The following is a 16,756-nucleotide window of genomic DNA, read 5'->3' as shown; positions in this document are numbered from 1 at the left end:
TGGGTTTGATATCAGTTACATGAAAAGAGATAAATAATCATGTTGTTAAACTCAGATATTTAGACATTTTAGTTTAAATGTCCTTCTTCCTCTGGCTCAAAAAAAAAAATGTATATATATTATTTGAAACATATATATGTATGTACAGGGCTGTCAAGTTAACGCGTTAATAACGCGTTAATAGCGCGTTAATAGCGCGTTAACGCAAAAACATGAACGCCACTAATTATTTTAACGCGATTAACGCATGTGATTTTTTGTCCTCGGCCGCCCCGTAGTTTCAGAGCGCATCAAGTTTAAAATACCGTCTACAAGCTGATGCTGACAGCCCCGCTCCTGCCGTCCGCTTGCGGCAGACCACACTTCCACGCTCACCGGCAAATGATAATAAACATTTGCATAAAGCATATTTGTCCACTCATATGTTGATAAGAGTATTACAAACTTGAAAAATATTCCTCTAAGGCAGTGGTTCCCAACCTGGATCGCAGGGGGGGCGCCAGGCCTCAGATGATTTGAGGCCAAATATCATATTTAGACTTAGCTAAAGTCATAAAAAGACATAAATGTATAATTCTTTCTTTAATAGAAATGTTTCTTCTGCGCGTTAAGTGTCCAAACCAGGATAAGATAAGCGATAAGCGCATTTTTAAAACATAGTCATTGTCCATGCCGGTTTCAGTTGGATTATTTGTCACAGTTGCTCCGATCAGATCGGTCTCCTCCATTTTGTAGATTATTTACGACTTTTGAATCCACATAAACACATCGGCAAAATCCGGCTTACTTTGATTATGTGTTTTAAACAGTTTAATCCCTGTGTGTATTGTTTCCACTTCCGCGCCGTCCTTTAATTTCTTCATACAGCGGGAATCCAAATTAATTAATCCTGAGTCCAATAACCATCAAAGTCACTCCAATAGTGCTCCTTAATTACGCTGTCATCCTCCTTTAACAAAATACTTCACATTCACCTAGTTTGTGACAGTAGTTGTAGCATTTTGAGACTTTGAAACTGTATTTACCGCGTTTAATAAAAGCGCTAACAGCAGTTGATGAATGAAATCTTACTTGAACGTCTGGCAGTTGTTGATGATGGCGATCATGTACTGTACGTAGCACTGAGGCAGCTGTCTGTCCCTCAGGTGCTCCTCTTTGTAGGTCACCGCCTCCTCTCGGTACCTACACACAGCCACACACACAGCACACACACACAGAGCACCACACAGAGCACCACACACAGCAACTGTGAGGAATATTGCAGTAGTTTGTTCCATAGAGCGCTGTTTGCATAGAACACACATAGGTATGCATAGGTAACCTTTTCAACAGAAAACTGAAGGTGAGTTCTGACTTCTAAAGTTAAACACACAACCATGAACAGTAAAACATCACTCAAGATTTAATGCTATATTGTTTTACATATTCAACCTTCAATTCAGAACAAACCACACTTTTCCATTGAGCTTGTGATGTGTTTGGTGAATAGAATCCCAACAGTTTTAAAGGATAGGTTTCAGAGACGTTTATCATATCAGAAAGATATGTTTACCTGATAAGGAAAGTGTTCATCTGTTTCAGGCAGAGCTTCAGAACCTGCTCCTTGAAATCCCCATCGATCTGTGCAGCGACCTGCAGGTTCTGCTCAAACATCTGAAGAAGACAGGAGCATGAACATCAGAGAGAGAGATGGAGTGAGATACACGGATCAGGAATCAGGAATACTCTCATTGGTCTGAAGTGGCTGTGTCTGAAGGTGTTACCTGGAAGACGATGGCGGGCAGCGTGGTCTGGTAGTACCCATCCTGGTCCGCCTCAGGCTCTGTTTCTTTCTGCCAGTCCTTCTTGTCTGTTTCCAGAGCCTTGCGCAGCCATCCTGTGATATTAGACTGAACATATGGATAGTCAAACAGTGTCTGGATCCACGCTTCACTAAAAGATGGGTTGGAACACGTTTTATTCACCAACATTCAGCAACATGAAGTGAATGTTTATTATTTAACACTGAGAGGTGCAGTGATGACGTATTTTAGTAGGTCCATCTAAAGCAGGGGTGCCCAACCAGTCGACACATCTCGCGATCGACTGGGAATCTCCCCGCGATCGACCGGTCGATCGCGGGGAGATTCCCAGTCGATAGCGAGATGTGTTTTATGACTCATTCCTGCACCACTCTTTGGGCCTCTGCAGTGGACTTGGGTAAGACAAGGTAATTTTTTGTAGTTAAATTACTGTGATTGAATGTCCACGGTCTATGTTAAGTGTGGCACTTCTGATAATGAGGGGACTCCAAAGAGAAGGTGGGAGTGAAATAAAGGCAGGTATAAAGTGTTAGAGTTTCTGTTAGAGTGTGGTGCGTACTGTAAAAGTCTTGACATATTTGCTGAGCAGGTCGTCCACCACGTCCTGAGGCAGCAGAGCTTCCAGAGCGTTGATGTCACACTCTGAAGCCAGGTCCGGGTGGCCCATCATCTCTACACTGGAACACACACACACAATAGGGCTGAATTAATCTGAATGATATTGTCAAATACAAAGTTAGATTCCTGTTTGTAATACCAATGGATTCTTAAGCTACTCTGAAATAAGTGTTATAGTTAAGAAAGACAAATCTGTTGAATGTAATAATAAATGACGTCAAACTGGAAATAAATATGCAAACTGATAGAGAGTCAGTGCAAACATGCATGGAGGTAAAGGTCACCATGGAGACAACAAACTAAGTCTCATCACAAATTATTTAAAGAATGTTGAATTTACCAAATTCATTCTGACTGTTGCAGAACCCCCAAAACAAAGGACAAATGTCAAGTTATGTCTTTGAACGGATGAATGTCTTACAATAGTGCTTGAAACTAAATATTATCAATGATATGGTAATTGCGATACGATTTACGCTATTTGAGGGATTGATCATTTTTTCATTATTCTCATTATCATTGAAAGATATATTAAAATGATCATGGTGTGATTTTTTGTAGAATCTGTACCAAACAAAGATATATTAATAAGTCTGTATACAATTATATGTAGGCCAGGACATCAATGCAGAAGCACAATACCTTATAATATTAACACACTTTTAGCCTTTTGCTATTTGAATATTGCAATAACCCATTCATTGTGCAGCCCGATCCCGAACACATACATGTACACAGGCAGCTTCTCAAAGTGTTACCTCTTATAGGTGTTCAGCACCCAGGTGAGCATGGACACGATCTCATTGGCCTCCAGGTCCTCAGCGGCCAGCTCTTTGACGCGAGAGGACACAGCATTGTGGTAGAGACCGAAAAACCTGAAACATGCAAACCATCGCTGCATTATTAATGAAGGTGGAAATGATGTACAACTGAATACTGGGACGTTAAGCATATCATTCACAACAGCCTGTTTCAGTTTGTCAGGGGGAAACTCATGTGAATGTGGCTCCCATTTCCAATGTCAACTGTTCAAGCGTCGGGTCAGAGTTGAAAATGTTTCCACTATTCAGAAAAGTGTCAGTGTCGTCACTTTATACAAATTGGATGAAAAGCTTGAGACTGGGAGAAACTGAAGGAGACAGCAGAGGCAGAACGCAGCAGGAGCAGAGGCACACGCAACCAAGGGATTAAGAGACCACGGCAGTCCAGGAGAGGGTCAACGGAGCACCTTTACATCCCTGGAAAGACTCTGGTTTTGAAAAAAGACTTTTAACCCTTTTAACATTTGAATTATTTGTATTGTTTTAACTGCGTTTAATTGTATTTTTAAATAGTTTTAGACTATCTTTTTACTGAGATTACAGCTCTGATTTTAATTTTCTTAGTAAAGTTTTAATGTTCTACTGAATAAATTATTGAGTTTTAAACTTAGTAGTTGGCTCCTTGATTACCCAGTTTTGCTCTCCACCTGATTTAAAAGAACCCTTTCCCTCTCCATAAATGATTACCCCCCTCCAGGACATCGTTTCCTTGTCTGTCGGACGGAAATGATCATAAGAAAGACCTAAAAGCTTGTTTGTTGGAGCAGGTCGGCCGGGTGGACACCGGATGTTACTAACTGTTTCGTTCCCAATTGGCTAGGGGAACAAAAGGGAAACGACACGACCAGAGTAGTATTGGTATAATTATAGGTGATTTATTTGTAATAGCAGCGGTAAACAAAATGGCAGGCAGGCAGCCTGAAACAAACAAAAGGGCCAAAAGGGCACAGGTTGACAGATAACAAAACTAAGGGAGGACTCAAAAGGAGTCTAAAGGCCTACAGGGAAAATAAATACTAATAAACTAACTAAAGAACGAAACAAAACCTCACTTCAAGAGTGGTACAACTAACAAAGGGAGTCTACACAAAACACACAGCTAAACTAAATACTAACAATACTCTAAACACTAACTAACCTACTCTACACTCTACTAACACACAATATCACACGGAGATAAACACACAAGATTAACCACAGAATGAAGAGCAAAATGCGAGAGGCGTCTGTTCACTCAACAGAGCCTCCAGAGTGGTGATAGTCCCAGCCTTTGTACTCCTCCCCAGCAGGTGTGCGCCGGCTGTGCGCTGCGATTGGACGACGTCGATCCAATCACCATCTTCAGAGGCGGACCAGGAGATGGGCAGCCAATGATGTTGGGGCTACCACACAGCTCATTTGCATAATCACACACGCACACAGCTGCAAACAATCCCAGACAGATTAAGGAGCAGACAAACAGCAACCGTAACACTAACGCTGAGTGCTTGACTGTGATTGCCCCCTCCCTCGCTATAGGGTTTTCAAACAGAGCAATGACAAGCTCATTCCTACAAAGTGTGAGAGCAAGAATCTTCCTGTTGGTGCTTATAGTGAAAAAACATATATACAGTATCAAAAATCCATGCTAGTCTGTTTTACAACAGCGGTGATGCGTAATTGACATATTGTTGCCATAGTGGGAACGTTTCTTGATGCCTTTCCACAAGAAAAAAGGCGCCATTTGGACACGGTCCCTAAGTTAGTATTTCTGATGTGATCTGCTTCATGACCAGACCTTGTGTTTATATCTGTTCGCTGCTGACAGAAACACACTGACTGTGTGTGTGTTACCTGTTGAAGGTGTCGTAGTGCTGGGGGAAACACTGCACCATCAGGTTCTTCACAACGATCAGGTCATCCAGAACATATTTCCTGGTTATTTCTAAAAGACGAACCAGCCACATCTTATCAGCCTCTCTGGTCACTGACTGGGTGCCCTCAATGCGGGTGCTGACCGTCCCCTCCAACACCTGCAACACATCAGGACCTCAGGATCACACCCAGGAAATTGCTTTAGAGTCGCTACGGTTTCCTAGAAAACTACTTCTTACCGAGGTGAAGCCAACTAAACGTTCATTGGCCTTGTCTGATTCTGCAGCTAAACAAATATAATATTACTATGAATCCTAAAATGTCCCATACTTTCAGTCTCACAACACGTAATTACTTTGTTGAAATGCTTTGATGAGCGATAACACTGGAAACATAACGAGGCTGCTGGATGCTGGACCTGATGTCTTACAATACTGAAGGTTTAGAGCAGGTGTTCACACTGTAGGCCACCGTCAGTTCTGCTGAACTCTCCCTGGCTCTGCATATTCAAATGATTCTTAGGCTGGCAATAAACATATTTGCTTTTACTCAGAGCGTGCCTACACTTCAAAAACAAAAAACAGAGGAGCCAGCTAAAGATTAAGATGGACGTTATAGCTGTTCTCTACACGAGGCCTACTTAAATGAACAATAACATTCTAATATTTATAAAGTCTAATATTGAATCAATATAATGTTATAGTGTGTATTTATAAATAGATAAGAATTAGCGCAAAAAACATTAAACATTTCACGTCTTAGTGTTAACAGTAGCAATGTACGAGGAAATCCTACTGGTGATGACATCTTCCACACACACATCCATGTTCCACTGTGGGCTGGGAAAAAGGCCTCTCAATCATGATTCTGACATATGCTCCATATGCTTTCCATATATAAATATATATATATATATATTAGGGCTGTCAAGTTAACGCGTTAATAACGCAAAAAAAAATTAACGCCACTAATTATTTTAACGCGATTAACGCATGTGTATTTTTTGTCCTCGGCCGCCCCGTAGTTTCAGAGCGTATCGAGTTTAAAATACCATCTACAAGCTGATGCTGACAGCCCCGCTCCTGCCGCCCGCTTGTGGCAGATCACACTTCCACGCTCACCGGCAGGCACCGACTGGCTATCGGGAGGACCGGGAGGGTGTGTGTATGTGTGGCCCGAGCGAGCGAGAGAGAGACCTTACGTGCATTGTTGTTGTTAGCATCTGGTGCTAGCTAGCTGCGCTAACGGATATGGAGCTGTTTAAATGAAAACAGAGGAGCGACATTTCGCCACAACTGCGCCAAGCACTTGACTTTATGCAGGAAGCCAGACAGTGGGGCATTGTACGAAAAGTCAGCACACTCAGCACGGATAGTGCGCAACATGATTGCAGCGTCCAGGCAGCTCCCGTTCGAGCATATGCCTTGAGTTGCACATAGCTCCAACGATCCATCTCACACACACACACACACACACAGCACACACACACACACACACACACACACACACACACACACACACACACAACACACAACACACACACACACACACACACACACACACACACACACACACACACACCACACACACACACACACACACACACACACACACACACACACACACACACACACACACACACACACACACACACACACACCACACACACACACACACCCACACACACACACACACACACACACACACACACACACACACACACACACACACACACACACACACACACGAGAGGTTCCAGGTTGAATTGAGGCGAATATTTGTAATGTTCAGAGGTTGTTGTGTTTAATATTCATGAGAATATTTGTCATTGTTCAAATGATAATAAACATTAGCATAAAGCATATTTGTCCACTCATATGTTGATAAGAGTATTAAAAACTTGAAAAATATTCCTCTAAGGTACATTTAGAACAGATCAAAAATGTGCGATTAATTTGCGATTAATCGCGATTAACTATGGACAATCATGCGATTAAATATTTTAATCGACTGACAGCCCTAATATATATATAAATATTATAGACAGGGGTGCACATAACTTTTTTAGTGAGTTACTCAGATGAGTACCAGGAGACAGCGTTTGGTACTCACCCCACATGAAGCGTGGTGTTAATAAGTGCAGTCTTCCTCACTGTCCTCCTCAGTGTCTCCTTCACTGTCCTCTATTTACACTTCTTGCATGCTAGATGATGAAGATGATGAAGATGCACCTCCCCGTCTCTTTTTAAGCCTCCGATTTGCTTTCTCCAAAACTTGTTGCCAAAACTGTGAAGTCCTTGCATTTCCTGAGGCCAAGTTGGAGGATCAAACACTAAGGAATTATGACATGACTTGACGTCATATCTGATTTCAGATGTGGGAAGTAACAAAGTACACGTATTCAAGTACTGTACTTAAGTACAATTTAAGATACTTGTAGTTTACTTGAGTATTTCTATTTTATGCTACTTTGTACTTCTACTCCACAACAGTTCAGAGGTAAATCATGTACTTTTCCTCCACTACATGTATTTAATACCTTTAGTTACTTTACAGATGTGGATGAATGATGTGAAATATAATCAAGTGTTAAATCAGACTTTAGTTCCACCTGGAGTGAATCCACCAGCTACCCTGCAGTATACAAAGTCATTCAAACACATTTGATAACACTGTAATGATCATAAAACATATCATATACATTATTATGAAATGGACCAATCTGCAAAATGACTACTTTTACTGTCGCTACCTTAACTAGATTTTGATGATAATACTTTTCTAATTTTACTTGAGTAACACTTCTTCCACCTCTGTCTGATTTCAAACTCTTCAATTAACACCCTGAGTAAGTTTGCAGCTGTGTGTTTTACTCCACTTTGTTGTAAATCAAACTGCAGCAGCTTGACCACAGAGCGTGAACGTTGTGATCAGCTGATTTTGCGCAGTTCTCCAGTGTGTGCGCGGGGCACAGAATGTGCACAGGAGAGTCTCCCACTGCAGCCAGTTGACGTAGTTTTGGTACAATTCTGTTGTTCATACCGACGTTAACAGCATTCCCGTCTGTGCAACTCTGTCGTCCAGTGATCTAAGCCTCTTTCTCCTGTGAAGCTTCACAGGTCCGTCGGTTATGTCCTGCGCGGCTCGCTCTCCATCAATCAGTCGTAGAAAGTCCGAAGATATTTGCAGGGAGCGAAACGACAACGTAGCTGCTTAATGTCTTTGTTTTTTTTGGACATGTCTAAGAATTTACTCCACTGAGAAACATGTGTAGACGAAATATGTGTTTGGTTTTTGATGACCTAACAGGTACGCAAAGGCGCGTAGTGACACAAGTGACGTTACGCATATCAGATTGTTGCCGCGCATGCGTACCAGTTATGTGCACCCCTGATTATAGACCTGTCTGCTGTGTAAATGTTTGTGAAGAGAGAAAGGAACAAAAGAAGAGCAAAAATACTTGCAAGAAAATGGATAGCAGCTATTTTGTGTGGAAGGAAAAGTCTGGAGTTAGGTGAGCAGGAAAAACGTAAAGAAGTGTTGGACTCAAATCTAGATTAATTATTTTTAAAAAAGGGGGAAGAAAATAATAAAAGAAAAGATAGGAGGCTTGGTAAATATAAAATAGAAGGGTTGTATAAGAATAACAAATCTAACGATGAATAAGAGAGTAAGTTGGATGATGACAAAGGATCAAAAAAGAGTGAGCCAATTAATGTTCTTCACAACTTTGAGTATATAAAGATGTATCCTCTGATCCTCCTCTCACCTCGAACATCTTGTCCTTCCAGCGTTTGGGTCTCCCAGGAGGGATGAAGCCGCTCTGCTTCTTCCGGTCCACCATACGCCTATCGATCTTCACCTCCCGCTCGATGATACGGACCACCGACACCAGCATGGTAGGGTCCCGGCGGACCGTCACCATGGACCTCTGCAGAACCATCCACAGCTGCTTGGCCAGCTCATCGGACAGACCCTGAACCTGGAGATCCACAAACACACTAACTCTGAGTTCTGGTTCGCTAGGTAACATGTAGGAAGACAACTGTGTCCACCAGAAAGGTGAACTATGTTAAGCTTAAGACTTAAATCAGCTCATAAACATATAACTTATATTTATACAACTATACAATAACAAGGTTCTTTTTTTGCAAATAGATTAATATTATCAATTGAGCAGGGTTCATTTGACTTTATCTATATGTTTTCATTACGGCAGCAAGAAGACTGTTCACTGCAGCTAGCAATACAAGGCCCTCCTTCCAAAACTTGACAGATTCTTTACAGTTTTAAGTCAAAAAGGAGAAGTTGTGAAAAGAAAATGAACTGCTTTAATGTTATTGTCTAAATATTCTACAATTACACAACACATTATGAAATATTAAATAAAAGCATTTAATGCCAGCCAGTATCCAGGTCCAATAAATAAAGTGTTGGCATTTGTTGGCATTGTGAAGTGGCATGGAATTATGGCAGTTGTTGCCTTCACAACCGTACTTTAAGATCCAGACGTCCAATGACTAAAATCCCTTATAACCAGGGGTGCACATAACTGGTACGCAGGTACGCATGCGTGGCAACAATCTGAAATGCGTACCGTCACTTGTGTCACAAAGTGCATTTGCGTACCGACGTACTTGTGAAGCTTTTCAAGAAGGCGGTTAGATCACCGGACGACAGAGTCGGTCTCCGTGTGCACAGACAGGGCTGCTGTTAACGTCGGTCTGTTCAACGGAATTGTGCCAAAACTACGCCATCCGGCTGCGGAGGGAGACTCCCCCCTTCACTGGAGAACTGCGCTTAAACAGCTGATCACAACGTTCACACTCTGTGGTCAAGAAGTACTCCACTAGTCCCCCCCCCGTCCCCGTCGACTTTCCTGAAGTACTCCACTAGTCCCCCCCCCGTCCCCGTCGACTGTACTGAAGTACTCCACTAGGGTTTGAAAATGGTTGGAAGCATTTAAGAAAATATAAGTACAAAACTTTACAAAAAATAATGCAAAGGTCAAGAGGTTTTTAGAGATTTAAATGCTGACATATACCATATTATACCTTCAAGTTACTGTCAATGAAAGTAAAACATTTATAACTGAGATGTACGATGTTCAGACATTTTACAGTAAGTATACAACAGTCAAAAATGCTATCACATAAACTTACATCTTCAAAGTAGATGGAGATGAGGTTCATGTCACTGGTGTTCTTGCTGTCCATGCGGTACTGCTCGTACATGAGGTCGTCCCGGGAGCACTCCAGCTCCATCAGCTTCCTGTGTGCCTGCAGCAGCTCGCCCTGCTCGATCAGCTGCTGCGTGTCCGCCACGATCTCTGGGACTGCACACAGCAACATGACAAACACACAGAGGGCAGTGCATGAGGAACCAGGAGAGAAGTCAAAGATAGCTTGTAAGGCCTGGGATGTGTCTTTAGTGGCAGTGTGTGGGCCTGTGTCCACAGAGAGTTTTTCTGTCAAAAAGGGGCAGGAAGGCACTTGAAAAAGCCTCCTTCCAGTGTTTCATAAAAAAACAAAACCATGATATCTGGATAATATACATTGTTCAATTCACTCTGCTCCAACAAGCTTTTTAATCTTTCTAATGACAGTTTTTGTCTAAATTACATGGCTGAAACAGGCTTCCCCTCCAATTTCTACAGTAATGCCAATGGTGCTTTTCTGAAAAAGTTGCAAAGTGTTCAACTAGAAGTGCACAAGAACAGTACTCAGAGTGCTCAGAAATAGGCGTCTGCATTGAACGATCAGAATTATGCGGGCACAGGCCCTTAGTCTGTGATGGGACTTCTTCAAGGTGGAGGCGGACCTAGCTTACCAGAGAAAATGTTTTTGAGGTTTTCCACAGCCGAGGCCAGCTGACTGTGTTGAACTACGGCATCCTTGACGTCCTTCAGGTTCTCGATGGTGTTGATGCTCTGCCTCCAGTCTTTGCTCACGTCAGCCAGGGAGCCCTGGATATCTTTGACGTCCAGCAGAGCGCTGTGCAGCTGGGTCAGTCCGGTGCGAACCCCGTCCAGCTGCGACTGGATGGCTGCCTGCAGGACGTCCAGAGACAGATACTATTGTTAATAACACCATTATTTGTGCTTCCTGTCATTAATTAAAGGGTGGTATATATTGAATGCTTGCTTTTGTCTGACTGATTGCTAACTGTTATACACAATCAAGTCACCAAATAATAGCGATCTCCACCAAACAATAACAGACCGATTAGTAGGGTTGGGAACCGAAACTCGGTTCCAGAGGAGAACCGATAAGAAAATGCCGGGTACCGGGTACCCATACAAAATACACAATTTTGGTTCTGCTTAACGGTTCCTAAATGCGGTAGACCCTGTATTCCACCGGGTCCGTCTGCGCCGCGGCGACCCGGTGGAATACAGGGGCGGACTGGCCATCTGTGTGTTCTGGAGAAACGGGGAATCGATAAGAACCGGAATCGGAATCGATACATTTCAGACGATACCCATCCCTACCGATTAGAGATGCAAATATTTCAGTACACTTCACTGACACCGAAGATGAATGGTTTAAACCTTTATGACCAATTGTATTTTAAAAGCAAATGTCAAAAATGTTGTGATTTTGTGTTTAATAAATAGTGTTAGTGCTGCAGCATTCAGTCTATTATTGTTTTTAAGATTATAAAAAGAACACATTCTACAACTGTTTTGGATTTTTTTGATTTCCTGGTTTTAGCCTTTGAGGAACTTTGATGAATTGCAGCAGTTATTGAAAATCCTTATTTTAATGATGATCTTTGCATTTTGGGTTGTTGACCGGTTTTCATTTTGACTGAAACAATTGTTGCTGAACATTAGGTGAACAGATGTGTAGGATGAAACAGTGTATGCGAGCTACACTTCACATCACCTTCAGCCTAGCTTCCACGGAGGCCTTCTTGCGAGCCTCTCTCCTCCTGTACTGCTCCACTTTGTCCAGCTGGTCCGAGCGCTGCAGCATCCCAGCCACGCGCTGCACCGCCGTGGCAACCGCCTCCCGACTCGTCTCCTCCATGGTGGTCCTCAGTCTTAGAAAGTACCAGTCGTACCCAAAGGCTTTATACAAACACTCTTGAGCTGAAGGAGAAAAATACACAAACACACAACATCACTTATAATTTTCTGTCAGTAACAGATCGTTACTCTTTATTTAAATCAAGATTTTGTATTTTCTGGAATTCTGATTGTTAAACCTAAGAAGACAACAGGATTCAACTAATTGTTGAAGATATATTCAATTTCTCTAATAATGCAAGTGTTTCCCTATCACACTTTAAAAACAAACGTAAGTATGGTGATTTTTTAAGAGAACTGAGGCACAGCAACCCATATTGTTTGGCCATTCTCTCCACAAACTAAAAAAACAACTAAATTCCCATCAACAGATAATAATTAAATGGAGCTTTTCTGCAGTTTCTAACAGTGTTGTAAGCAAATGAACAGAGAGTTGCGTCACAAAATCCAAAGCCAACAGCAGTTTTACTGATTAGCAGTGGAGGAACGTAATTAGGTACATCTACTAGCCACAGTACCTGTACTGTACTGAAGAATACAATGTAGCTATTTGTACTTTAATTAAGTATTTTCTTATTTTGCTACTTTATACTTTTACTCCACTCCATTTTGTAGGCAAATATTGTACTTTTTACGCCACTACATTTATTGTATGTGTTTAGTAACTAGTTACTTGGCAGATTTTGATTATTAACACAAAATATAAATCAACTACTACATTATTATAGGTTAAGCTACCCAGTAGTTTATGAAATAATTCAAATAAACCCCACCTTTACCATGTGCAACATTAAAGTGATGAACACATTAATGCATCAATAACTATAATACAATCATTCAAATATATCGTGCTCAAATGGGCAATCTGCATAATGAGTACTTTTTTACTGTATTTATTTTACTGCTAATACTTTTGTAAAAATAATGAATAAATAAGTAGCCAGCAATATTTATCTGGTGAAACACGCTTGTAATGATTCATCTGTGGCTGACTTCATGCTGAAGGTGAACAGGATGTCCTGTCATAATAGAGCCACATGACTCCTATTTCCACAGTTTAAATTGGACACTGTCCAAAAGTGACCCTGGAGCAGAGAGAGACAGCTGTGGCACAGGCTTTGTTATAATGACATTTAGCTTTTCAGATGTTGGTAGATGGTTCCACTAGTTTTAATGAAGGGTGGTAACGTCATGTAATGCCAGACGGCTAGTGAGCTTTCGGAGAGCATGCTAGCGTCGACAGCTGGTACACAGCAGCCGGACAAACTATTCCCTCGGACACATGTCAAATACAACATAAGCCTTATGACGATATCGAGCTTTAGTTTCACATCTCAATACATGTCGTTCACATAAGCTAAGCTAACAACGGCTAACATTAGCTCGCCTGTGAAACAAGCTCGAGATAAACATTCAAGAAAGAGTATTACCTCAGGCACTTAGGGACTCAAAGTGAGGAAGATAAAACCAATTTCTACAAATATAATATTGTTATTCTGGTTATCTTGTTTTGTTTCTTCTTCCTCACCAGTGCTCCGACGAGCACCAGCTGCTTCTCTTCTTCTTCTTCGGCCCAACTCCAAACCACACCCTACACCCTACCCCTCCGTGACGGAGTGACACCCCGTTCTTATTATACATCCATGAGTGACACTCGCAGCTCAACGAGGCTCCCTCCTGTCAGATGGAGGGAGTAAATACAGCAGCGAGCTTTGGGACAAACTACCCTCTCTCCGGCAGAAACAGGAAATGCCGTAACTGTATGTAACAACGGTTTCAAATCCGCATCTCTTAGACAAAACATTTAAATGAATAACTACAATAAAACTCCAAGCATCTTTGATTGTGTGATTTAAACCTGATGTTTATAAGCTTCTTAGTTTTTACAACAGTCTGTAAATATACTAAACTTTATAATAAAATGCACACATTTACCTTTTTCTTGACTAGGTATGATCCTAAAAAAGAATGAGGTTACATGTGTACATGAGGTTGTTAACATCGCAATTTATCAGTGGATGTTTGCAGGAACTGTTTGTAAACAGCTTGGTTCTTGATGGACACACACAGCGTTGAGTCCATGGATGGGGCGGTTTGGAATTAGGCCTTCTTCTTCTTCTTCTTCTTCTTCTTCTTCTTCTTCTTCTTCTTCTTCTTCTCTTGAAGCGTGCGGCAGACTAACACAGCAGGGCGTGTTGAACCCCCTACAGGTCAGTTGAAGAACTGCATCGATTCGCTTACATCGTTGCGCCGTGTCTATTGCGATGAAGAAAGGTAAGGACAGTTTTGGCTTATTCACAATCTCCCGTAGCGAGTATTGATTTCAATGGTCTCTAACTTATATTTCTGACAGTTCAAGAGGTTTATTCCTGTTTTATTGTTGGTGCATTCCATTCAAGCGCAATTCCTAGTGTCTGCCTGTTCACAGCTGCATCTCTGATCCAGATGCCAGCCATGATCAGTCCGCAGGGAGCCAGTCTCAGCCTGGTTAACACCCCACTGCCTGGCCCTGAATCTGACACGTGTTTCAGTGTTGTCAATAAAACCTTGGTTTACCTTCTCTCATTCCCTATGCCATACAATTGCATAAATTAGATGTGCTATCAAGCTCCTAAATTCAACTCTTCCATACCGTACTTCCTGTTTTTGCTATTTTATAATCTTATTTATTCACCATTACTCAAGAACCCAATAGTATTCACCAATTTACAAATTCAATGTAAATATTATTATTTTGTACTATATTAGATATGTTCTCGCCTTTTTTTCATAGCAGTAGTATAATCTAAAAATAGGATTATTTTCCTTGTCTAACCTTATGCCCACAATACTGCAATAAACTCTACAGTGAAGACTGACAAATGATGTGATTTCTGCTTTCCAAGCTGATCTGCAATCTTAAATTGTTCAAGATCTGTGAAAATCTGTATGATATCACACATATTCCTTTAGGATGCTGTTTCCCACTCCCAAATGACAGAATAAGACACGTTCTTTCTACAATGGAGTAGTATATGTTGAACTGTTTCTGGATAATAACAGTGTGTGCATTCACCAGTTGGGTGGGTTAGCAGATGGTCATCGTTGATAGACACTCTCCTTTCTTATTCATTTTGGATTTTAACAGTAATTGGTAATATAAGTTCAGGTCCAATTCCCCCAATTTCTGTTTCAAAGTCATATTTTTTTTTAAAAACGGTTGCAACAGATCACTGTATAGTATGCAAGGTGTTTGCAACATCTTTTCAGTTGTACTATTTATTTAACATGTGCATTTTCAATGAAACAATCCAAACTTGCTTAACACATAGTTTGCACATGCTAGTGTGTCTGTGAACATGTGGAACTGTTGACAAACAGCAGATGGTCTCAAAGTCTCTGAGAAGTATTAGATGCAGTTCATATTGTGAACGCCAGGGGTCATTATCACTATGTGAGTGGATTATTTTTGATATGGAAGAAGCTTTACCAGTCAGAGCAGTTTCCTGAGAAATAAGTTGCTGTTTGGCAGATCTCAACTCTAAAGTTCAGTTTGCTAGCCTATAAGTATATATAGTGATGTATTCCACTCATGGCAATGATTATAAAAGTAAACATGTTCACTTTAGGAACTTTTCTCTTTTTGTGTAGCCGATGATGGAAAGGAGCAGGGAGAAGCATGCATCAATGGTTGAGCTTCAACTCCCTGGGCCCCTGGGCACTGAGAGCTCAGGGCCCCTCAACCCACCTACCCAACGCGTGTGTGTGTGTGTGTGTGTGTGTGTGTGTGTGTGTGTGTGCGTGCGTGCGTGCGTGCGTGCGTGCGTGCGTGCGTACGTGCGTGCATGCGCGCGTGCGTGCATGCGCGCGTGCGTGCAATAGAGAGAGCATTGTTCGGAGCTCGGCCCCCTTCTATTCAACATCTACATGCTCCCCCTCGGTGAAATCATCCGCCAACATGGTCTCAACTTCCACTCCTATGCCGACGACACCCAACTCTACATCAGTACCAATCCATCATCCCAGCTACCCCCACTGTCACTTGTCAACTGCCTCCGCGACATCCAAGCCTGGATGTCAAAAAATCTACTTAAACTCAACAATAACAAAACAGAGCTCATGGTTGTGGCCCCAAAAACACTGCTCCGGAAGGTTGGAGATCTGCTCCTCACCATCGATGGCGGCTCCATCCACCCTTCCCCTGAGGTTCGCAGCCTGGGCGTCACTCTGGACTCTAGCCTCACCTTCAACTCCCACATCAGGTCTACTGTCAAAACCGCTTTCTTTCACATACGAAACATCTCCAGGCTCCGGCCCTCTCTCCCCGACCCTGTTGCAGAAACATTAATTCATACCTTCATCTCCTCTCGTCTGGACTACTGCAATGGAGTTCTGTTCGGGGTCACCAGCAAAGCCCTGGACAGGCTCCAGTACGTCCAGAACTCTGCAGCCAGGCTCCTCACCCACACTAAGCCCTGGCAACACATCACCCTCATCCACCTTCACTGGCTCCCGGTCAAGTCACCCATCCAGTACAAACTCCTCCTGCTAACTTACAAATCTCTCCACTCCCTAGCCCCTCCATACATCTCTGACCTCCTTCAGCCCTACACCCCCTCTCGTCACCTGCGGTCCTCTGACAAAGGGCTACT

The 16,756-nt window shown here is 42.1% G+C and overlaps 1 protein-coding gene across 7 annotated transcripts in view; it reads right to left on the bottom strand.

Annotated features, from left to right (window-relative positions):
- The window catches only part of exoc3 (exocyst complex component 3), a 30,473-nt gene extending 16,168 nt beyond the window's left edge, over positions 1-14,305 (bottom strand). For 4 of the 7 annotated variants that reach the window (XM_034238628.1, XM_034238626.1, XM_034238631.1 and 1 more), the window contains exons 1-11: positions 14,061-14,305; positions 11,983-12,188; positions 10,925-11,144; positions 10,258-10,430; positions 8,865-9,077; positions 5,075-5,253; positions 3,179-3,295; positions 2,362-2,479; positions 1,764-1,889; positions 1,553-1,653; positions 1,072-1,182 (exon numbers count right to left, since the gene is read on the bottom strand). In XM_034238628.1, the coding sequence (XP_034094519.1) occupies positions 1,072-1,182; positions 1,553-1,653; positions 1,764-1,889; positions 2,362-2,479; positions 3,179-3,295; positions 5,075-5,253; positions 8,865-9,077; positions 10,258-10,430; positions 10,925-11,144; positions 11,983-12,188; positions 14,061-14,127 (1,631 nt within the window). In that variant the 5' untranslated portion in view covers positions 14,128-14,305. Of the gene's footprint in view, positions 1-1,071; positions 1,183-1,552; positions 1,654-1,763; positions 1,890-2,361; positions 2,480-3,178; positions 3,296-5,074; positions 5,254-8,864; positions 9,078-10,257; positions 10,431-10,924; positions 11,145-11,982; positions 12,189-13,555; positions 13,862-14,060 lie in introns of those variants that run through there. The other 3 variants (XM_034238627.1, XM_034238629.1, XM_034238630.1) reach the window with 3 other exon arrangements.
- Between the last annotated feature and the right edge of the window lie 2,451 nt (positions 14,306-16,756).

Source organism: Gymnodraco acuticeps, unplaced genomic scaffold, assembly GCF_902827175.1.
Source record: "Gymnodraco acuticeps unplaced genomic scaffold, fGymAcu1.1, whole genome shotgun sequence".
NCBI lineage: Eukaryota > Metazoa > Chordata > Actinopteri > Perciformes > Bathydraconidae > Gymnodraco > Gymnodraco acuticeps.
Note: the sequence above shows the minus strand (reverse complement) of the source record. Positions and strands in the feature narration are given on the sequence as shown.